The sequence below is a fragment of the Glossina fuscipes genome, unplaced genomic scaffold, assembly GCF_014805625.2.
Source record: "Glossina fuscipes isolate IAEA_lab_2018 unplaced genomic scaffold, Yale_Gfus_2 1, whole genome shotgun sequence".
NCBI lineage: Eukaryota > Metazoa > Arthropoda > Insecta > Diptera > Glossinidae > Glossina > Glossina fuscipes.
The window spans coordinates 28,902,420-28,927,213 of record NW_023998415.1 but is presented as its reverse complement, the minus strand read 5'-3'; the positions used below and the strand labels follow the sequence as shown (position 1 = coordinate 28,927,213).

The 24,794-nt window shown below is 33.9% G+C and overlaps 1 protein-coding gene and 1 long non-coding RNA gene across 5 annotated transcripts in view; one reads left to right on the top strand and one right to left on the bottom strand.

Moving 5' to 3' along the window:
• Positions 1 to 24,286, top strand: part of LOC119632287 (homeodomain-interacting protein kinase 2) — a 44,556-nt gene extending 20,270 nt beyond the window's left edge. Inside the window, exons 1-14 of one of the 4 annotated variants that reach the window (XM_038025120.1) lie at positions 18,210 to 18,396; positions 18,464 to 18,792; positions 18,903 to 19,223; positions 19,309 to 19,409; positions 19,483 to 19,692; positions 19,767 to 20,207; positions 20,269 to 20,575; positions 20,636 to 20,916; positions 20,985 to 21,232; positions 21,290 to 21,877; positions 22,070 to 22,258; positions 23,015 to 23,910; positions 23,974 to 24,135; positions 24,262 to 24,286. In XM_038025120.1, coding sequence (XP_037881048.1) covers positions 18,345 to 18,396; positions 18,464 to 18,792; positions 18,903 to 19,223; positions 19,309 to 19,409; positions 19,483 to 19,692; positions 19,767 to 20,207; positions 20,269 to 20,575; positions 20,636 to 20,916; positions 20,985 to 21,232; positions 21,290 to 21,877; positions 22,070 to 22,258; positions 23,015 to 23,910; positions 23,974 to 24,114 — 4,104 coding nt within the window. In that variant the 5' untranslated portion in view covers positions 18,210 to 18,344 and the 3' untranslated portion in view covers positions 24,115 to 24,135; positions 24,262 to 24,286. Of the gene's footprint in view, positions 1 to 18,209; positions 18,397 to 18,463; positions 18,793 to 18,902; positions 19,224 to 19,308; positions 19,410 to 19,482; positions 19,693 to 19,766; positions 20,208 to 20,268; positions 20,576 to 20,635; positions 20,917 to 20,984; positions 21,233 to 21,289; positions 21,878 to 22,069; positions 22,259 to 23,014; positions 23,911 to 23,973; positions 24,136 to 24,261 lie in introns of those variants that run through there. The other 3 variants (XM_038025119.1, XM_038025118.1, XM_038025116.1) reach the window with 3 other exon arrangements.
• Positions 18,056 to 20,704, bottom strand: LOC119632288. The gene is made up of 2 exons (XR_005246766.1): positions 20,619 to 20,704; positions 18,056 to 18,211 (listed from the first exon to the last, which is right to left on the bottom strand). It is a non-coding gene; the product is annotated as an uncharacterized LOC119632288 (long non-coding RNA).
• Positions 24,287 to 24,794: the final 508 nt, after the last annotated feature.

Genomic DNA, 24,794 nt, shown 5'->3' with positions numbered 1-24,794 from the left:
TTTTTGCCTGTCACCCAATGAACATAGACATAGACTAATTGTTTTACGTTCGCTAGAAAAGCGTGTGATTTCCTGAACGATAGAATTTAAACACCAGTTTTATTAAATGACTCGTGAATTTCAATTAGTTCAACTTGGACAAAATAGACTAACTCAATTATGATCTATATTTTATCTCTTTCGGATTCTTAGTAGTATTTGTAATATCAGTATCGGAATTGAGTAGCGTAGTCGCAAAGAGCATCAATAGCAAATTCTTTAATATTCGAGACAATTTGGCTTGTTTGTGGCGATCTAGTAATACGCCTCCATTCCGTCCATGCTCGAAAAGTTTTATGACAACCTATCATTTTCAAAGTGTCGAAGAGTTTTTTTTATAGTATATAAGATTGACATTTTAAGTCGTAGATTAGCTTGTACTCACTCGCCTGATAGCAGCTATTATAGCTCAGTTTAATAAATAAATAAATAAATAACCTTTGAGTTGAAGATAGCTCAGTTTTGGATTAATACTTTTAATACGATGCAGGCTTACTTGCCTGACTCGTTTCATCCATACGCGATAAGTTTTGAAGTTCATATCGAATAACTTTAAGCAACAACTTGAAAAACAACGAACCATAATGAATGAAATTAACGAACTGATAACATTTTAAAAATACATTAACTGTGGGTTAATTTTTGTACAAAGAACCCGATAATAATGTATACACATTATGCGCAAAGTTTGTACATCTAACGCACATATATATTACGTTTAGCTCTTCGTTGCCCGTATATTTAATTTATTTATTATTGGAACGTATACATTTAAATACATTTAATTTGTATGGATACTCTTCAAGAGTTTTAAATGACATTTTTGACCGAACGTACATAGACACACTATTATTATGCCACCATGTTGTTACTCTTGTTCTAGTTCTAGTATTCGTTATATGTGACGTGAAATTATCTAAATTGGAAATAGTATGGCTCAAAGGATGAATATTATAACTGTATAATTATAGTAAGTGAAAATCGAGTGCGGTTTAGAATTGAATTTAATCCAAAAATCGAGTTACTTTCAGTTAAATAATTTGAAAATTTTTCTTTCAAAAAGCCAAGACCATCACTCGATTCAAATACCCATACGGGAAATTTCAATTCCCATACAGGAAATACGTTCCTTAATAATGGATGAATGCTGAATCCATTTGATCGTGATTGCCGCTTGGCCGTCAATCTGCAAAAATCGTTTTATTTAGAAGAATAAAGATGATCTTTGAAATTTTATTCTTGCTGTATTGGTTTCATTAGCTAAACCGGGTTAATGATTCCGCTCAGTTTTTCTAATTATGCTTTCGAATATTTGCAAGTTCGCTTCTGAATTGTATCAGATTAGTTTTGAAAACTCAAATTTGTATCCAAATTCTGTGGAGTAAGTATAGAAGAACACTTCGTGCCTGCCTAGTGCTAGTAAAAAACGGGTGACAACGGGTGACGGGTCTGTCCCAAGTCTTTCGGCGTATATTGCATATACCTGCAGACAAGCTTAATATTCTTTTATACCACAAACGGTGTAGGGCATATAATATAATTTTTTCATTTTTTTTTTTTTTTTTTAATTTTTTTTATTAAACAGTCTTTCAAAAATGGTTTTTAAAGAAATTTGCTCGTAATGAATGCTCTTACCTTGAAAGTGATTTCAATGATTATCAAATCATTTCTCTTGAAATCAGGGACGTTGTTCAGTTCGCCATCAAATCATGAAATAATTGATTTCCACTTTTACATCTATCGCAAATGCTAAACTAAAGATCAAGCAATCAGTGTGTGAACGTGTTATAAGAGGATAGGTTTTTGGATAGTTTTCTAAAGAAATTAGATCATTAAAAAAAAAAAGAAGGAATTTGTGATCAGAAATGTATAAGTAAAAGATCAATCATTTTAACTAACTAACCCTGAACGCGTTTATGTCAGGCTTAGTTTTGGTACATCATGACAAAATTTTTGTTTTCTGAAATTTGATTGAATCAATACAAAGAAAAGTAAAGTTTTTCTCCTTCTTTTGCGAGTCAGAAAATTAACAATAGATGATTGAAGGAGTTGAGTGAAGCAAGATTCAACGTGAATACGACGTGCATTGCATTGCTCCTTAATAAAGTTGGCGATTAGCTTGATTAGTAGATATACAAAAGAAGTAAACTTGATCAAGAATATATATATTATTAAGTGTGGGCTCTCCGTGTCGTGCTTTCGACATCTAAAAGCAAAGAAACGAATTTATCTTTCGGTGGTGGTTATAAAAATAACAATATTTCAAAAAGCTGAAGTAAAAACTGGTTGGTGGTGGTACTTATGCCTTTGATTAATAACGATATACGTATTATGCATACATGCTACGTAAATACTTGTAAATATATATATATATATATATATATATATACAGATATATATATAGATATATATATATATATATATGTTGAGATATAATAATAACAAATAACGTCATTTTGCCAACCCACACTAGTTTTTTTCTTCTTGTTAAAAACTACCCTTGTACAAAATATTATTGCCTGATGTCTACCACCACTGTTACAAGATTTACGTTTATATCTATTTTGTCGTTCAATTTGAAAAGTCAGAAATGCGCTCGGAAGGCTTCACAAAGATTTAGACATATTTCAAAAGCATGCAATTAAAAAAATTGTATTCGGTTGCGATCGAATCTTTTATACCCAACACCGTTATTCGATAAGAAATTGAAACCAAGGAAAAAATATATTAATAATAAATTTGTATACGCTCCATGATTTTTGATGAACGTGGCTGATTTTTGGTTTTTACCAAAAGACAAGAAAAGTAAAAATGTTCTCAATTTTTGTTCGAAAAATATGTGGCCATTGTAGGCGTGTTGTTCGATCTGCTTGGGTCATTCGCAAACTCTTTTGCCGATTTCTAGGTGATATCTTGCTTTTTTGCGAATTGCGTGAATTTTTATTGCGAATACTACATGGTTAGGCCGAAGGACAGATGGACAGACCAATAGACTGATAAGCTTAGATGCATGTCAAGATTTTCTATACTTATGGCGGCTTCCGATTGCATAAAAAAGTCTTCAGTCTTCATACACCATAATATAGGTAAATGTTGTTTGTGTGTACACGATTAAGCTATCTTCACAAAATTGACAAACGATCAAGTACGGCAGATATCAATATAATGTGAAATTACAAAAAAAAAAAAAAAAAAATTTTCATTTAATTTCATAATACCCGAAATGGATCAGACTTTTTATTTATGTCTGCACTGATTCAACTCAATTTTAAAATATCGTTTAGGGACTCGTAAAGTTGATCTTATTCAATATTATAACATTGATTAATCACTCATGCCGTAAAGCAAGTTGCACATGAACCTTGAACTTCGAATTCAGGAGACGACAAATCGATAACTTATAGCGTTTGTTCCAGAAGCGGTAGTGTTACGTAAGAAATCCCAATCGTGCTTACGTAATATTAAGAAAAGGTCCTCTACACAATTAGTAAACAATTTTTTAGTAATATATCACACATTTCAATAAGTTTCCGGTCGAGCCTACCTTTTTTTTTCGCAATAACGTCATTCAAAAGCACTTGTAATGCTACATAGTATTCACTATTGATGCTTTTGTCCCTTTCCAAAATAATCCATCAATATTGTAGCATGCGTATCATAAAATGCAGACGTGTTAAACTTCTCAGTCGACTTTTGCCCTTTTGAAGGCTTTGGATGACTTTAGTTAATTGTTGTTCAGTTGACTAATCACCGATTTGATTCTGTAGGGTAACGGCGGCTAAACGGCTTTAACACGCAACTACCACTTCGAACAGCTTTAGAGTATCAACTTATTCGGGCGACTCGAGCATTTCGCCTATCATAGCGAATCATGCACAATTTTATCCTTTCGACAGTCAAGAATCGCTATAACATATTTCACGCCGATAATGATTGTCCGTTGACATGCCTTGCCATCAGAAGACGACGTTTAAACAACAAACGAATTTCAGAATGTTGAATATTGTCGAAAATAAAAAAAATTAGTGAAAAAATAAACCACTGTAACCTGTAAACCTAATATTCAGAATGTCATAAAATTTTGGAACATATCGAGTAGACGGGTTGGTACTATCCAGCAGTGCTGCCATATATATGTCAGACTGACCACTTATTGAGTGTTATTGAGCGTTACCTAAACCTAACCTAAAACTAAACGGATTCTCGGTCCTTCCCTAAGACGGAAACTATTACTTATTTGATAAATGTGAGCAGAATCGATTTAGGTAACTTTTGAATTTCAGAGCAGATGAAAGTGATTAGAATTAATTTGCGACGAATTTTCTTTTTTCTTTTTTTTTACCAAAAAAAATGTTTCGAAGTCGTAATATCTGCCTCAGCAAAAGAGATGACGTGATTATGTTTATGTTTATTAAGAATATATACAATTTATGACTTGTAACGATGCGCACAAGCATCCATCACTAGCAGCTCGAATATCTGAAAACTTGGCTTAAAAAAGATATAGTAAGTACAAGCACATCGCCAAGGGTGTTACTCGCAAGTGCGAAGTTAACAAATAGCTTTTCAAGCGCTATACACTATATATGCTATTTTTATTGCAAAGATATGGGGGGGGCGCCCAAAACTTGCATTGAGATGATTGCATTTGTCTCGTATGTTTCCCACTTTCATTGGGTTCAACCTCGAAAGTATCTCTGAGTCATCCATTGTCGTGCCATTTATTTAACCAACGCTTACTTGGTGTTTTAAAATTTTATTTTTTATTTATTTATTTATTTTCTTCTTTTTTTTTTATGGAAGTTGTTTGTATTCTCTGCTGCAGAACAGTCTATATAAAAACTTAATAATTAAAATATCAATAATTTATACTTTATTGATTTAATTTCAACTTGTAAGCGTACAACGAATAAGTAATATTTAGTTTGCGTATATACAGCAATCGGGTAGCGTTGGTTGGTGATCAACGCGCGATATATTGTAATTTCATTTTTATAAAAAATTAGCGATTCTATTACCCAAATAGGCAACAGTACAAATGCAGCGATAGAGTATACAATTAGAGCTGAATCAATATACCTTCGGGGTATGGAATGTAAATGATTGTTAATACTTTCACCTGCTCTAAGCAGTAAATTTGCAAATGTTTTAAATGTTAGTACAAAGTGCCGGCAGGTATCGATGAAGTTTTTATTTAACGCTTCTCATGCTTTTGCTAACTTGGTGGATAAGGTTATTAGATACAATACGGTCGGTCTGCAAATGTTTTCAGATCCTTTTCTGATTCCACTGTCGGTTTCTTACTTTATTTTTATAATTCTTTTCTTATTCTTTTTGTGCTGCGTTGTTATGAACATACATGTATAGATACATAAATACATAAATGCATATAAGTATATATGAAAAAAAAAACGCGCACGGACATATTTTATATATGTGTATATTGTATACAAATATTTGTAATAATATAATATATATATATATATATATATGTATGTATATATTGTGCAAGTATTTCTTGAATAAAGCGCAAAAACAACTATAACAGTAACGGCAAAACAAGACATCACTGAATTGAGTGCAGTGACAGCAGCTATAAGAGTGCAATTGCCTTACATTGCCACTGCATGTGACCTCAATTGATGTTTTTTTCTCTACTTGTTCTTGCTTTTTGTTTTTGTTTGCAATAAACTCAGTGCACGACAGTATAGAAGAATATAAGGGAATAATTTTTTTTATTTTTATGTATTTATTATTATTTTAAATATATATATTTATATTCATATATATATATACATTTATATATATATATATATATACTATGTATATATATTTTTCATATATATATATACATACATATATACATTGATATTGATCAATAATTTCCGGGACGACCTGTACAAGCCATCTTTAACAAGAAAATCCCTAGTAATTTTAAAAAGTGCCAAGCTATTCAAGCGGCGCCAATCGCAATTGCATATAATTAATTTTTCATCACTTATTGATCACGTTGGAATGATCTTTGCGTGCCTCTTCTTTTCATATGTCTAGAATAACGGTAGATTCGATGAACAAAAAAAAAAAACAATTGTTCAAAGTCGGCACTGTTTGGAAAGGTGTTATGGCAACTGCTCCTGTTTGCAAACAACGATTTGCCGAGGCTTTGACCGGTGAACAAACTCGAATTTTGAAAAAGAAAAGAAAAGATTTTTTGTTACACTCTATCCTGGAAATTATTGACCCATATCTAAGACGTATATATATCTATATATGTGTCTATATATATATATATGTGTATATATATATATACATATATGTATACATACGCATATATGTACATATAGAAGATAGAAGAAGTTTATAATAAAACACCGCCTTTCACTCATTCCAAACTCATCATACAGACAGTGTCAGGCACCTATACATACGCAATTATAAATATGTTATTGTGCTGAAGTTTTAAGTATTTCTCTTCCGTTGCATTCTGTGGGCCTTTTCTCCAGATTTAAACTAAAACTTGTATGAGAGGTGCATATGCAGGTTAGCCGTGCGGTGAACAATTACTTTGCAGTTTCATTAAAAAACAAGCTAGAAGATTAAATTTGGTTGGGAACGAATCTTCCATCCCCTAACTCTCTTAACTGCATGTACATTAAATGTACGCGAATGACATTTTTTCTTTTCATTTCATATTGCTTGCAGATTATAGTTTATTAGATGTACATGTGAAACTGTTTTTTTGCGCGTCATATACGTTCCTAACTTTTACAAGTATATATATGCAAGTATTTTTGTACATTAATATATTTTATACGGTTTTGAGAGCTTCACCATTATAAACGATAAACGGACCAACAGACAAAATTCGTACTTTTGTCTTGTTATAAAAATGTAATTTGTCCGTTTCCTTACGCTAAAGTACCATAAGTAGCAACAAAGCAGGGGCAGGTAAATAGTGAATAATGGAATCGATTAATGAATTTGATATTTATGAAGAACATGATATATATCGAAGATATATTTATATATATATATATATATATATATATGAATTTTACAAGCAGAATGATAAAATTAGTATACCTATATTAATCGTAGATTGGCATGAAAAAAGTACAAATAGAGGTGCGAGAGAGAAGAACAATTTTCATATATATATATATACAAATGTAATCATTTTTTTAAAGTTAGTTAGTTGGCTGGCGTCATTAAAGGAAAAGGCGTAAATAGTTGAAAACAATATTATTATTATCAATATCGCCATATATCAACCATATGCATGCAACACAGCTGAGTATAGGGTTTAGATGACGTTGGTTGCATGTTAGGTAAGTGAATACATTTTCAAATGTGTATACGCGTGTGTATACAATACTTATGCCCACGTATGCATATGCAACTAGACTTACACAAATATTTGTTGCACATATGGAAAGTTAAATGTTTTATACGAACATTTGCCACCTGTAAAAGCATCGGTTGAACTTTTCTTTCCTCTATCTTTTTTATTCCTATTCAAATTTATAGAGACATATATATGAAACGTTTTATTTTCAAATAATAATAAATAAAACAAATCTGCGTTCATGTCCTTCGGCAAAGTGAAAACATTCGTTTTATCATTTGTAAGCAGAACGAAAGTGTGAATGAACTACAGGCGTCCCTCGTATGGTACGGTACGTACCATAAAACACGGTCTCACTCCAATATATTGCAAAATTAGCGATTTTCTTAACGCGATTCTGATATAACACGATCGTACATTATACGCGTTGCGCTGGATTTTCTTTCTTTGCATCGCGTTATACTTTACTAGCGAAGAAGAATTCCAACCAACATTGACACGAGAAAAACGTAAGAGAAAATGGCTTAGCTGTAATTTTTGATGAAAACCTAATTTTCTAATTCGTACATCATCTGTAGCGCGATGGTATGCTAAGTTTGCGTGAGTGTATGTAACAGTCGCATGGTGTTGGTGGGATAAACTCAACTCTTATTACACGAATTCAGAGTCATTTTCCGAAACGATTTAAGTTTGTTAAGCTGTTCGTCCGCCTGTCCGTCTGCCTGTCTTGTTTTATTGCGCATTAGTGCAGGTCGTAATTTGTTCGATATTATGATGGAATTAAGTACATGAACATGTCTTGGCCCAAAGATAATCGGACTACTTTTCTATGTAATGGATCTTAGTAAAGTGGTGTAAAGTATTTAATGATGGACTGTGCTCTACTATAGTGTTTTTACTTAATTTTTATTTTTTTTCAAAGTTTAAGTTAAATTATTTCATGTTATGTGTTAGTTTTAATAAATAAATGAAAAAATTATGTATAACACGGTTTCAATACAACGCGATGCAAGTTAATCGTATTATACGAGCGACGCCTATCATATTCGTCTGTGTTCAATGCAATAACGAGGGCGTTTACAAAAAAAATCCGATTACATCGAATCGATACCGACTATTCATAATTGATAGCTTGATTTTACAAAAAATAGAGGAAATTCATTGGTTTGCGGGTAAAAGTTTATAATAAAAAATTGAAACTATTTCAAAGCATGCGATCTTTCTTTTTTTTTTTTTTTTTTTTTTTTTTTTTTTTTTGTTTTTAATTTATAAGTTTTATATTTATAAAAACGTAAAATATACACGTACATAAAATATATAACATACAATAATAATAATAATAATAAAGTTCTAATGATTTTTTTTTTGTCGCTTCTTGAACATATGCCTGCACCCATCCATCCCAAGTTTTGCGCAGTTAGAATCAAATCGGGCTTTGATGAGTTACCATGTGTTGCTGTGTAGAACAGCTTTTAGGTTTCTCATTGCATTAGTAAGTGAAAATATATATAAAACATATGCTATTTCGATTAGGATAGGATAGATTCTGGATCAATCTCACGTCATAATCAACGTAGAATGAACTCTCTTGTATATCCACTAATCTGATTTGCATATTTTTATTAAATCAGTCACTACATATTATCGATAAATCATATATAAATGTGTAAGCATGCCTATATCATGTCTTTGCTAAGACATGATATAATTGTTTTTGTTTCAATTGAAAGTGCTTGTTGCACTTTGTTGTTAGAAAATGTCCCGAATGCTTATGGATTTTACGCAAAACTTAACAAGGTTGAAAAGAATCTTTCTATCGGAGGATTCGACAGGTGGAGATACTCTCTCTGAGAAAGGATATCTATCAACTATGTTTGCTTGCGTCGTTCTTTTATTGCTTGACGCAATCATTTTATCTTCTTGTTCTTTGACGACACTAGGTCATTTCGTATGCATTCAACAAGAACGACGAGTAAATAAATACACAAATATATATATATATTTATATATATATATACAGTATATACTCGCACCCTATCATTACATTTGCGAAGGACGAACTCAAGCAGACGTGGGTGCTTTGTTTACTGCAATTAGTTGACATTTTTTCCTTTACTTATTTATTTATTTATTTATTTTCTTTCTTTTTTAACTTTTTCATTTATATTCCTTCTCCGCGAACTCGCATTTATATGCATTCGCACAAAGTAATATTTGCAGTACATATATTTTATACACTTATCTCCCAACATTCTGTTTTCGTTTTCATTTTCGAACTTTAACGTAAGAACTACTGGCTTGACACCTTTCCGCTACCTTATGATAATGTGGCGTAAAGTTGCTTTTTTTAAGTAATTAACTTACAATACATCGATCAATAATTACCAGGATTGGCATACAGATATCATCTGATATAAAAAAAAAAAAAAAAAAAAAAAAAAAAAATTTCATATCATTTTAATTATTTTATTTGACAGGCTACAAGTGTTGTTGGGTGTGACGCTATTTTTGTTATTTGCAATAGAGAATAGTTGAATCAACTGCTGCGATTATCTGGAAGCTCGTGCATATCTTTTGAGGATCTTGACAAAACGTTCAGTAAAAATACATAAAAAAATATGGGAAAAACGTTGGACTGATTGTTTCACTTTGTATAAGCGAGACTGACTTTATTGATGAAAAGAATTTCGAAATTTGCAAAAGAAATTTTTTTTTTTTTTTTTTTCGATACCGAAAATTATTGATCGATATATGCTATGTCATCTCATAATCTCATCTCACGGTCAGGATATCCAAGCATTTATATACAACTTATAGGATCTGTCAGGCATTTCTCTATGCGTTGTGAACGTATCGTAAATTTAATGTACATTCCTATGGGGGAATAATGCAAACATTTATATGTACAAGTACTTGGACATTTAGGAGTTAGGCACGAACGTGATATAAAAAAGCAAAAGGAGATAGATACTTAGTTTGGTTTATGGGGGAAAAAAAAAAAACTACTATGGTAGAGGGATCGAACAGGAGGGAATAAAGTGAAAACTCTTGATCGCCTCTACACGTCTTTCTTTATTTAACATTTCACAAGTAAAATTTTTCTTAAGCAATTTAATGCTCGGATGGAGGTTAGTTTCATTAAATATATGGAAAAGATGTATCTAGATATTAACAAAAATGCCATCGACTAAGTTTTTTTTATCTAATTGTTATCTTAGTCTACTTTCAAATATAAATGGTTAGGTAATAATACTTGTAATTATCAATTGGATTTTGTTGATACCTTTGATTGATTGATGATTGGCGATATATTAGGCAAATAAAATTTTTCAGCTTCAATCATAAGCATTTCTGTTATTACTTTTTTCATAACAAATTTCTTCTAAATTGATCGTCGTGGTGTGTGTGTGTTGTGTGTTCAGTGAAATGCGTTTTACTGAATTGAAGAATTGATTTCGTTTTAAATCCTCATAGAAACACTAAAACCTAAACCAAGCAACTAACAATCACATAAACGTCATTTCACATACATGCAACGCATACTATTTATTTCTCTTATATATATATAATATATAACGAATGTAACGACGAATACTTACTTTGGTTTGTTTGCATTCAGAGACTTCGAGTGCAACTAAAAAGAAAATGATAAAATAATTTCAAAAGGCCTCAGCTGAGTGAGCACGATGATAAGTGAAAAGTGAAATAAATGCAACGAAAAGAAAAAATGAAATAAGGTTTTTACACATTTTTTTTTTTTTTGTTTTATTATTTTAAAATTTCTATTATCATTTTTAAATGCCATTCATTTGTTTCGTTCAATGAGTGCATTAACATTTGTTCCTCAGCACGTACAACATAAATATAATAATAAAAACTAAAGAAAAAGAGCAAATAAAAAAGATATCATATTCTCGTCAAACCGATTGTTTTAATAAATAATATTTCGCTTATTTTCGTAGTTTTTATTTTTACATTCAGATTCCCTTGTAATAGTCTTTTTTTTTTATTAGCTATGGACGCGAACCTACGAATCAATTTAGTTTGAAAACGTTTAATTTGAGGTCGCAATTGGTAAAGACAATGGGACAGACATGTGTAGATATAAATTCATTTTAAAAAACGGTTATTTTCATTGACGCAGGAAGCTTCTTCTACACCGCACTTTTGTCATCAATTGATTGATGAACTGATGAATGAGTTGAGTTTAGCGAGAAGATGATCACTATGACGACATCGCGTAAGGGCAATCTTTGACGTTCCTTTCTGCGCTCACTTCGCGTCAAGCTGGGCCATAACGCGCTTGAATGTCGAAAATATTAATCAAAATACCTTGAACGAGTTAATGAGTGACATGTTAATTGGTTGATTTCTATTCCATTTGACTGAAAAGACGATAGGCAAACCTTATGCGAACGCCTTATGCATTGTCGAATATTTCAAGCTACCTACGCAAGCTCAAAATCGAATAAAAAATCCCCGCATGACTCACATGGCCGAGATGTTGATGTCGTGAGCTTTTCCATCATCTAGATCTTTTACCATCGCTTTTCGTATTCGCATTTTTCAAAATCGACATTCGATCGTTCTCGAATTCATAGAATAGTAAGTATGTCCTGTTACTAATCGCAAAAGTATTGATTCGAGTTCAACTGCTAGACAAAACGTTCGGAAAATAATGAAAATTATTTTGTATTTGTGCTGAGGATAAAAATTTCTGTCATGACTATGACTGCGGCATTTAAGTTTTCTTTTTTTTTTTTTTTTTTTTTTTTTTTTTTTTTATGGGCGCAATATGCCGCTCGCTTGATGAAACAATTGAATTATATTAGTTACAAAGTTGTTGGAAAAGCACTCTTCGTAGACACCATACATAGTCTCTTGCAATCTGGCTGATTGCCCGGCATTGTATCAAAAATTAATACATAAGTGCAACTACACCCTGTCTAAGTATTTTCGATGGCTCCATGAAACTACCTCAGGCACTGCGAGTATCATGTTGGGCACGGAGAGCCGTCGTCCGTCCTGAGAACTGGGAACTGTTCTGTAGAATTCCGTAGTTGTATTACATATTTAGACTTTCCCCGAGCAGCGAACATGGTTCGCACACATGCTCCCATCTCTGGACATTAATCTACTCATTAAGGGGGTGCTGGGTTAATTATTAAATTATCTTTCGGACGCCAGGAAATTATTAAGCAGATGCAATAAATTTTTTATATGCAAACGTGCACGCAATCTTATCAATTTTGGTTAATTTGTTTATAAATTTCAAGTATAAAGAAAAGTCGGCTTCGACGTTACTTTTTTTTTTTTTTTTTTTCTTCTACTCTTGTCTATTTAATAAACAAACGTATCGCATTGAAAATTTTCATACGCAAAGACATAGATAAAAATTGAAAGGATTAAACAAAAAAAAAAAAAAAGATCTTGAGATTGCACTTGGAAGTCTCGAAAGGATTTACAATTAGCTCACCTAGAATTTATTTTATTTTTCGAAAGCTACTTACGTAAATTCTTATGTGGATTTCTATTAAACTGGAACGCTTTGACTAAATGATGAAGAAATTTGAAAGTAAAACAAGTTATGCTCGCACTGGATAAATTCTTTTCCATAAATTCAAATAAACACATGATGGAGATGAGATCTCGGATAGATAATATACTTAAGGATATTTGTTTGAATTTTTTTACGAATATTATAAGTACAAGCGCACCTATTATATTGTACTGTAACGATTCCATATTAATATCCATCGGAGAGCATATTGAAATTTCAGTTTTTTTTTTTGTTGATTCTTTTAATCAATTTTTTAGTCAACTATTTTAGATGGACGGAAGGAAGAGATTTCAAACTTGAGTTGGTTTAGACCAAGATGTCCATATAGTTGATCGATAATATTTTACAATCATGACAAATAAACAAACGAACGGATGAAAAAAAAATATCTTAACCATTTTGGAATCTTTTAGGGCTTAAAAACAAAAAAAAAAAAACAAAAAAAAAAAATTAAATTAAAAAATTTTTAGCACAAGTGTAAGGTACAATAATGACTAAAGAAAACATATGAAAAAAAAGAAAGAAGAAGAGCTTTGCTTTTGAAATGGCAACGAACGGCCTATAACGCTGTAACGACTTTGTCTTTGGTCAATTCAAAGCGGAAGAGGAAATCGCTACAACTGATGTTGTGAACGTGATTATTAAATAAAACTATGAATAAAACCAATGAATAAATGATGATAGATATTCATAATATAACATTACTTACCTGCTTTCCAGCACATAATTATCTATATATAGGTATATATGTGCTGCGTCTGACTATAAAGCACTCTGATGATTGTCTTCTTTGCATACGCACTTATAAGTGTGATATGTGCTTAGATGTAAAAAGTAGAAAATACGCATACATGTATGCTTGTGCTTATTTAGTATGATGTTCGAAAACAACGGCATTACGCAGGATAAGCATGTAGCAGAAAAACGAATGAAAAAATATTCATTTCACAATCCCATCATCAAAATCAACTATATTATATATATATATATATATATATATATATATATATGAATATATAGTGTATATATGTATATATAGTGTATATATGTATATATAGTGTAACATAGTTACTCATATGAATCTGTGATAGAGTTTGTAGGCTGCTGTTAACTAATAATAATGTTGTGGCACTCTGACGAAAGCAACAACAAACATGCAAACATCTACTCCTACGCGTTTCTAAGCTGGTAGTGGCGTTTTATCAAGAGAGTTCAAATATAATTTTGCAGGTATCTCTTGCCGCACGTTGCCACTGCACATGAATTTTATTTTACATAATGCTCTAAATATATGTTCATATGTTTACTGAACGTGTGTTTACCTCGTAACTTTCATCTACAATTTATAAACGAAAAGACACGAGAAATGAATACGTTGGAAAAATGCATTAAATGAATCAACTAATAAATGTGTCGCAAACTTCCAAAATATCTATCGGTATGAAAAAAAAAAATCTTGCACGTATCCATCATTGGTAGATGCAAACTTTCTAATGGGAAACGTATTTAATTGGTGCAGGCATTTTTCACATTTTTTTTTTTTTTATTGAAAATAGAAGAGATCTTAGAAATTATGCCCCCACTAGGCTTAACAAATTTTTGTTTAACGAAAAAAAGGCAAAACGAACGGCAAAAAGAAGTTAGAAAGAATTAAAATTTTATTTTAAAAAAAAAAAAAAAAAAAAAAAAAAAAAAAAAAAAAAAAAAAAAACATTAAATTGCAGAATTAGTCGTGTAAATGAAGGCCATTTACGGCCGGTCACAACAAACATACAAAGTACTTAGCTATAAATGCGGTAAAGCGAACACTAGATCGATCCCACTGTTACGGAATCCATTTAGCATGCATACTATTTTATGAGATAACATAAAATGCTCGGAGTACACAATACGCAGGCATATATATGATGATGAGTAAATGAACGTGAGAAGTACATCATTCTCAAAGTGATTGCATTAAACGAATTTAAATTAAACACAAGCATGTAAATAGTCGCACATAAGCATATTTGCTTATTACGTACGATGAACCGGAGGGTATATTAAATTTGTTAAATGATTTCAAAGCCTACGAAAGATACACATCGCATATTCAATATATCCTTAACCTCTGTAGATAAAAGGCAAAGTCTATTTAACGATAATTTACTCTCTTAAATACTTCTTTTTCAATTTTCGCCATTAAATCATTTTATAATTTCTATAAATTCTAAAATTCAAAAAAAAAAAAAAAAAAAAAAAAAATCGTTTGCATAACAAATTTGTAATTTGTGTTATTATTACGGGCGGATGTGTAGTATACGTTATTCATTAGCTATTAACGTTTGTGTATGTGTAGTGCGAGAAATCACTTGCAAATCAAAATAAACGAAAACTTATATTCGTCTTGAGGCGAATTTTTCATATGTCAATCATCTCAAACCAATATCCGAAAATTACGTAATATTTTATGCATCTTGCGTACGTAAAATAATATTTGAGCCAATCAGGCATCATTTGTATGTTTAGTTTTTAGTGGCAGCTTGATGACTGAGATATATACGGGGAAGAAGACGGACTTCATATTAACATCTCATCCCCAGTCAGTTTTCGGTGCGTTCGCACTCATTTTCAAAATTAATCTATCCCGATTAGCTAAATATATATATATGTATAGATATACAACGGCCATATCTAAGCTCTATCTGAGCTTTTCGCCTCGTTTTCGCATAAAGTAATTTATGATGCTATGTTGTGAGATCTTCGATGCATATAAACGTATATTCGTACACTCTCCATGCTTTCAAGGGCTGGAATATTCGGATACTTACACACAATATGCGACAACAAATGAAAATTTTGTACTAACATTTTTGCTTTAGATTTAATACACATACGATATCTGTTGGCAACTATGACTTAGTTCCCATCGAAGATTAGACGCGGAAAAATGGTTTGGAGTAATTAAACTTAATGTAAGCCATGAGTTATCGACAGTCGGGAACGTATTGAACGTTGAAGGAAGCAGTCCGCTAATAAGTATTTTGTATTAGGTTTCGATGAACTGTGGATTTTACTAACTCTTACCTCGTCGTCACTTACGTTGGAAGCGTATAGTCTCGCTGTTCACGTGAAAACATTATAATACAAAATTTTTGTTGTTTCAGCCGTCTGTCTACGCCGATAATAAAACAATACTTACACAGTATAATGAGAATATTTAAAAAAAAAAAAAAAAAAAAAAAAAAAAATTTAAAATAAAAATAAAAAAAAAAAAAAAAAAAAAAAAAAAAACTTTCATCTACACATGACGCAGTAAATTCACATACACTTAGCCAAATGTCTTTAAAGACATTTAACTAAACATATAATATATGCTGCTCTTGAAACCACATTTCTTGCACACATTAACGAAATATTCTTCAAGTGCATCAATTTTTCTATTCAGGATATAGTACTAAATAATTTAACTTTGCCAATCTCCGATAGTAACAAGTACTCGAAGAGGTCTTAACTCGTATTGAAATTTGAATTTAAATTTGGCAGAGAAAATTGTATATATGTATATATATAAATTAATGACATATCTAGTTAAGCTCTGTTTTGTCATTACAATGTTCCGCAAACATGTGGCAAGAGTTGATGATTGCTAAATGTTGAGGTTATGTAATTGCAAAGTGTTGATCAGAGTCGATTGAAGCTCTGCGAGTTAGTCGACATTATTAATAGCGGGCTTGACTGACGCGAATATCATTTTAAAGATCCGAAACGTTCACCAAATAGTATCGGGAATAAAGTCTATTCTGCCAAATTTTTTTCTATTTTTTTACAGACTAGTCCCCTGTTTTCAAGTTGGCGTTACGCTTTTGTCTTATCGAAATTCAAAAAGCGTATCTTACTTTCCATGATCAAGATGAACGTGTACTTTATGCACTTAAATGTAATTATAACTTAATATTGTTTGGTTATATGTGGGATCTTTCCCATTGGAATTATCCAATATGCATATATATATATATATGCATATATATATATATCAGTAACTAGTATGTGGATGCTTAAGCATGAAGTTCTCGTAGTTGATTTAATACATAACGCCGTTAATATCTTTTATGCTATTGGAGTTTGCGTAGGCTGCCAAACTTCGATATATTTACATTTAGTTAATAAAGATTAGGTTTAAAGACGAGTCGCTCGCAATTGAAAAGAAAAAGAACAATTCGCGAAAATTGCGACTATGTGTCACTTACGACTGATACTGTTTTGAATTTTATGCGCAATTACTGACAATATTCATGGGAGTATTGTCACGATTTGCCCAGTCATTTAGGACAGAACGTCTATTATGTGCAGGCACGTGCAGGTCATTGGCTAGGAAAGATAATGTGCAGAAAAGATGCTCAAATCGTAGAAATCGATTAAAAATTGGATTAAGAAATAATCACAGGCGTATTAAGAATTGTTTTTATAGGCACGCCTCCAATTAAGAAGTCCCGATTTTCACATCTCAAATGCAGTCTAATGCAAATGTGTTTTTTTTAATTTGTTTTCTTCATTTTTTCAGTTTTTAGAAAGTACGTTTCATTTAATAATAAATCCTTTTATTTTTCAGAGTCAAGTTTATATATCTTTAATTTATTTAAAAAAAAAAAAGAAAAAAAAAAAATTAAAAAATTATTCATCAATAACCAGTTGTTGTATTTAACTAAATTTCACTGAGTGTACGTATAACATCTCAATTTGAGTATGTGTAAGTATGTCAATCTGCATATCTTGTGATGCTGTGTCGTCTTTTGCTATGCGATACAAGCAAGCGATGCATTTAATCAAAGTGCGTAGTCATGCTTTGTTTGGAGAAGTGTAAAGTAGAGTGGAAGCACTTGTAGTTGCGTGTGTTGAATTTCTTTGTTTAGTTTATCTGTAGCATGCTATCTGTGTGGAAAATTTTTCTTGTTTTTGTTACGTACATAAGCATATGGGAAATAAAATTTATATTTTAAGAAAATCAAATTGCTAAAGTAATGCTTTCTTGTCGACGTTGCTTTTATGACAAATTTTTTTTTTTTTTTTTTTTTTTTTTTTTTTTTGTACAGAAAATATTCACAATTGTCCGCATATTTTATTCGTGTTCACCTTTTTCCTATATATTCAGTCCATATAAATACATATATTTATATACATTGGCTTTAGATGCTGTTCTTGCAGGCATTTGCAGCTGATCTGATCGTACAGTTTATTCGAAAAGTTTCCTTCGCGTAGCTAGTTTCGATTAATTACTGCGTTCCCCTCTGTATTCAAAATAAAGGAAAAAAAAAAAAGAAAGAAAGAAGAAATTTCGCGAATTTGATTGAATTTCATTTAATAAATAATTGCGAAACGCAATCGTGGATTTAATTTTTTTTGTTAGTTTTTATAATTAAAATGCTATTTCAAAATGTGTTAACGTACTCATGTAATGTTAACGGACGTAAAGGTTTGATTGATCAATAGTATTTCAAAGTTTCACGCTAATGTCATTTTTATTTGAATTTAATTTGCAGAGTGCGATTGCGGTTGCCTTGATTCATATAATTCATCGGGTTCAACGTTAGTTGCTGGTAGTGGCAACGGTGGCAACAGCAGCAATAGCAGCACTAACGAGATTTTGTTTGATAACGAAGTCAGCGTTGGTGTTATAAGTAGCACGACACTGGCAGCCACGGCTGTAGGCGGCAGCAGCAACAGCATCAAAACGGCGCATACTAAAGTTGCAACATCCGGGGGGCACGCTAACACGCAGCCCCCCAGCAAACGTTCTAGCAGTGGTGCTGACGGTGACTATCAATTGGTTCAACATGAAGTTCTCTACTCTCTTTCAGCTGAATATGAGGTAATTAAAAATTAACATCCTATCCTGCTTAATTAATTCATTTAATTTGCTTAATAATTAATAATTTAACTGAATTTTTAAAATCGCATCGTCGCAATCCCATATATTAGGTATTAGAGTTCTTAGGACGTGGCACTTTTGGACAAGTTGTCAAGTGTTGGAAACGTGGCACGTCAGAAATTGTTGCAATCAAAATTTTAAAAAATCATCCCTCGTATGCACGCCAGGGACAGATTGAAGTATCGATACTGTCGCGTCTTAGCCAAGAGAATGCCGACGAATTTAATTTTGTGCGTGCATTTGAATGTTTTCAACATAAAAATCATACATGCCTGGTCTTTGAAATGCTGGAACAAAATCTGTATGACTTTCTCAAGCAAAACAAATTTTCACCACTTCCCCTCAAGTATATAAGGCCGATTTTGGAGCAGGTAACATATGAATTTAAGAATTTAAGTCTTTTTATATATATCACCACCTTCGGACAAAATTTTTTTTTTTTTTTTTTTTTTTTAGGTTTTAACAGCCTTATTGAAACTTAAACAATTGGGTTTAATACATGCTGATTTAAAGCCAGAAAACATTATGCTAGTCGATCCGGTTAGGCAACCCTATAGGTATGTGATATCTTTTTCACATTCTAAGTTTATTTAGATCAAAAAATATCACTGACTTCTTACTTGCTTGCAGAGTAAAAGTAATAGACTTTGGCAGTGCATCTCATGTCAGTAAAACGGTGTGCAATACGTATTTGCAATCGCGTTATTATCGTGCCCCTGAAATAATTCTGGGCCTTCCGTTTTGTGAAGCCATTGATATGTGGTCTTTGGGATGTGTAGTGGCCGAACTCTTTCTGGGTTGGCCTTTGTATCCAGGCTCATCAGAATTCGACCAGATTAGGTAAATTCTAATATTTAATGTATTTTCCATAATAAGTGCAGTAAGTTTCATCATTACTTTACTTAATGTCTTAGATATATATCGCAAACACAAGGCTTACCTACGGAGCATATGCTAAATAGCGCGTCGAAGACATCAAAATTCTTTTATCGGGATACGGATTCTACGTATCCTTTTTGGCGTTTAAAAACCATTGAAGAGCATGAGGCCGAAACTAATACTAAAAGCAAAGAAGCACGTAAATATATATTCAATTGCTTGGACGATATCGGCCAAGTAAATGTGCCTACCGATCTTGAAGGAGGGCAATTGTTAGCCGAAAAGACAGATCGTCGAGAGTTTATTGATTTATTAAAGCGTATGTTAACTATTGATCAAGAGCGACGATTGACACCAGCTGAAGCTTTAAATCACTCATTCGTACGTCTTACTCATTTGGTGGACTATGTCTATTGCAATAATGTGAAGGCCTCCGTCCAAATGATGGAAGTCTGTCGACGAGGAGATTACCATCCGTAAGTCAAGAAATTGAATTATAAATGTAAAATACACCATTTTAAGTACTTTACATTTCAGAGTGCAACCTACATCTACGCTGGTGACTAACTTCGTTCCTAGCACTACTGAGAATATGACCTTTACAATTAACAACCAATTAACGAGTCAAGTTCAACGTCTAGTAAGAGAGCGACCATTGGCTTATGAGGGTCTTTATCAGATTTATGGCGGTCGCAATGTAGGCCGCCAATACGCGCAAGGGCGCACTGATACTTTTCAGCATCAATTAGTTTCCAATATTCTATGTCCACCATCTTATCAGGCTATGCCAAGTCCCACTAAACATGTGGTGGTAGGTAGTGCTACGATGCAGCCACCATTACAAGTAGAATTTTTCTAATAATTTAGATTCCATTTTTTTAACTTACACTCTAACACTGTACAGGTTCCTCCGCAACAATATGTCAATGTGCCCGTACCCGTGTCTATGGTTGAACCTACTTCCGGCCAACGTATGCTTTTAACAAATCGCGTTCAAGCGAGTGGTGTAGCATGGCCACAAACTGGTCGTCAAATGGCATTGGTTCCATCATGGCCACAACAAGCGCCGGCTCATTCTCTAATTGTAGATCCGGCCCCATTTTTAAATGTGGAAGAAATATATCCAAAGCACTTAAATATACCGCGTAACGATCTCAAAAAGGAATCGCCAGTGCATCATTTAGTGTAAGTATTTTTGACGTTAGTTTTTCTTTCATAAAGTCGTAATGATATGCATTCGTTTACGTTACCAGTAGCAAAGGTAATTCATATAGGGTTCCACGTCATGACAAGAAGGAAAACCAGCAGTTATCTCCGGTGAAGAAGCGCGTTAAGGAGAGTTCCCCTCCCCATCAACAACGTTATAATCGCGCCTCACATGTTTCACCTCAATATCATAACCACCACAATTGCAATTATGGCAGCAGCAACAATAGTGGTAATGGTTACAATAGTCAAAACGGTAGCGGTGGCGTAGTAATCGCCTCAACATCTTCAAGTAGTGAGTTATTCTTATCTTTCGCGTATGGTAAAAACTAATTTTTTACGCATTCTTTAGACATCAGCACTGGTGCAAGTCAGCATCACCATCACCATAATGGAGCCAGCTCTTCTGGTCAACCACATATTATTAACAGTAGTGCTACCTATAACGGCAGTGGCAGCAATCATCACATTGTAAATAATTGTAGCGCGATAAGTAGCGGTGGAAATGGTTATCACCATCACTCCTCCGGACAACATCATGTATCGTCGTCTCACCATGCATTACCCCAACATGGACATCAACAGCATCATGGTGCCATCGTTAAACAGCAAACGATTACTATACACGATACACCATCTCCAACAGCAGTAATTACCATTTCAGATAGTGAGGATGAAGGCAATGATGCTCCAGTACCGGCTACAGCTCCGGTTAAGCAGCGGGCTCATGCTCAATCCCAAACGACTACGTCGATGTTGCAGCACTCGGCTTCTTCAAGCTCATTGAGCTGTCGCAGTAGTGGCCATCAACACTCACATGGTCATCACAGTCAACCAGTGACTCATCAACAGCAAATTCAGCAGCCACAGCAACAGGCGCAACCACATTCGCATCATCAACAACAGCAGACGCAACAGGCTTCGGCTTCACACACTTATGGTAAATTCATTTGCAATTACGAAATAATACCCATTTAACTGTACGCGCAAATTACGATAGACTCTAGCATTATCTATTTTTAATGTTATCAGCTATTTAAAAATTTTTGATAGACCACCTTATCTGTTAAAAACCAGTGCCACAATCAACGACGATATTTCTATTCAATTTTTTCTTTATATTTTCCGTTAGCAATAACATGTAATCTTAATCCAAATAATCATAAAACTCAACAATACCAACAACAACAACTACAACAACAAACAACGACGAACTTGTCTGCTCAAGCACAAAATCAGCAGCAGCAGCAGCAGCAGCAGCAGCAGCATCAACAGCACCATCAGCACCACAATAGTGCCGCTGCTCAGAAAAATAATTCAAGTAATTCCAACAATAACAATGCAAGCCACCACCATAGCCATCATAACCATCATCATTCAGTTAACAATAGTAATAGTGGTGGCAATACCACTACCGCCCATTTTCCATCGACCTCCACCACTTCATCTTCAAAATCATCACAGACTACAACCACTAATGTCATTAGTAGTCACAATATGTTTGTGGCGGACGGAAGTGGAACTGCAAATGGAACTGGCTTTGGAAGTAACGTTGATCTGCCAAATTCAATTCATAGTGATAATTTAAAAGAAAGATCCCGTCCATCTCTTCAACAACAGTCTCGTTTCGAGACTAGCCACCATTCAAAACAGCAACTACAACAACAGCCCCAGTATGCATTGCCTTCGTCCAGTGGCGGCATTCCTCACACTTCCTCCAACACATCCGCCATTAACACCAATTCCACTTCAGCTTCCACTTCCATCCAACACAATTCTCATAATCATTCTTCTTCTTCTGTTCTCAGTTATGGTGGCGGTAGTGGCAATAATCATGTTGTTGCTTCTTCCTCCTCCAATACCAGCTCCTCCTCTTCCTCAAATCCGGCATCTTCTTCTGCCTTAACCTCGTCCGCTAATAACTTTTCAATTTCCTCAAATATTTTTGGCATAAATTCTCACACTTCAAACCAGGCCTTTTCGATTCCCTCCAGTTCATCCCATGCCAGTTCATCATCGCTTAGCAATTCTCATCGACACAGGCAAGTTCAGTTAGTAATACCATGCGTAACCGTAGGTGACAGCGATCAAGATGACATGCGCCGACGTCATACCAACAATGCGAATAATAGTGGTACTAACAGCAATGTGAATGTGGTAACAAGTAACAGTCCTAAATCGCACGTACCTAATTATCCACAGGCGAACGTTAAATATGAACCGGGACAGTCGCAAAAGAAACGTATTTTGGCTATGGCACAAAATGAGTGCTATATGCCACCCACATCCAGTCATTCGGGTAGCAGTAGTAATGCAAGCACACAAGCCCATCCTTCGGCTAATTTACCGCATTTACCTACTAAACAAGAGCCTACAGAGTTTTACGAATATCCTATACAACAACAACAACAGCAACAGCAACAACAACACCAGCAAACAATTGATAACAAGCGCTCATCCTGGGCTGCTGCTAGTTCGGGATCGCAACATCAGCCAGTACCTCTGGCCCATCATAAGCGAGAAGCGCCTTCCGTAGCTCCATCTTCAACGGGCGCATATGTTCAGCAACCAATTTCTTCTGGCTCTGCAGTTGTTGCGCCACCAATGGCTCATTCCAAGGCATCGTCATCATCAACCATGGCGGCTGCGGCAGCAGCTGCCGCTACTGTTGGGCCACCATCATGGGGTGCCCCTCAAGTCTATCGTCAACCATCGCAAAGTTCACAATCCCAACAACAGTCTACTCACCAACCACCGTCTCAGCATCAAACTAATACTACGCCAATTGGAAATTCACCAACCTCGGCCGCCGCCGCGGCAGCCATGTTGCAACAAGATATATATGCCGCTGCGGCAGCTCAGGGTGAAATTTATCGTCGACCCACGGTTTTTGTTTCTCAAGCAGCTCCAACGTATGCCTACAATCGAGCGGTTGTAGCACCTCCACCAGCGCATAACAGTTCAAGTCGTCAAGTTAGTCTCACTTAGCACATCATAATCATTAGTTATTGAATTTGATTTGATTTCATTTCTTAGGTTATACCATCGCATCCGCTGCCCGCACACATACAGTTCCCTACGCAATACAGCCAATTTGGTCCGTTAAGTCCGGCTCAAGTAGCCGCCAGCAAACATGCACATTACGCACCGGCGAACATATGGTATGGGGGCGAATAAACACTGATTTAAAACAAACGAGTGAGTCGAAAATGCTAAGCATACAAAAATTATATAAATTAATGATAAGAAGACAGCCTCTTAATACGAGTACAATGTGTGTAAAAAAAAAATATTTTAAAATCTCTTTACCTTTTTTGTTCATAGATCGTATTTGCATGACTGTGAGCAACAGAAGAGTGATTGCAATTGTAAAGGTAACAGTACTGTAGAATATCATAAAAAGCAAAACAAACGCAAGACTAAACGTGTAGAAAATTTTTGCGGTACCGAACATGAAAACCAGCAGCAGCAGCAGCAGCACCAGCAGCAGCAGCAACAGCAGCAGCAGCAACAACAACAACAGCAACAGTTGCAACTCACCCAGTGGTGGTTTCTAATGATGCAACGAACCATTTACAATTTCCAAACTTTTCAACAAGCACATGCTATAAATAATAATATTAATAATAGCAACAATAATGCAGAAATAACTAATACTACAACTAATAGCACAACAACAAAAACAACAACAACAACAACAACAGCGAATACTACAACTACGTACGATTTCAATGGCCAGAGCTTAATTAATTTACAAGAAAGCATAATAAGTCGAATGTCTATAGCGTCATCGTCCAGTTTGCTGCAGCAATTATCAACACCCTCTGCATCACATTCGGCGCTTTCGCAATCGCCGC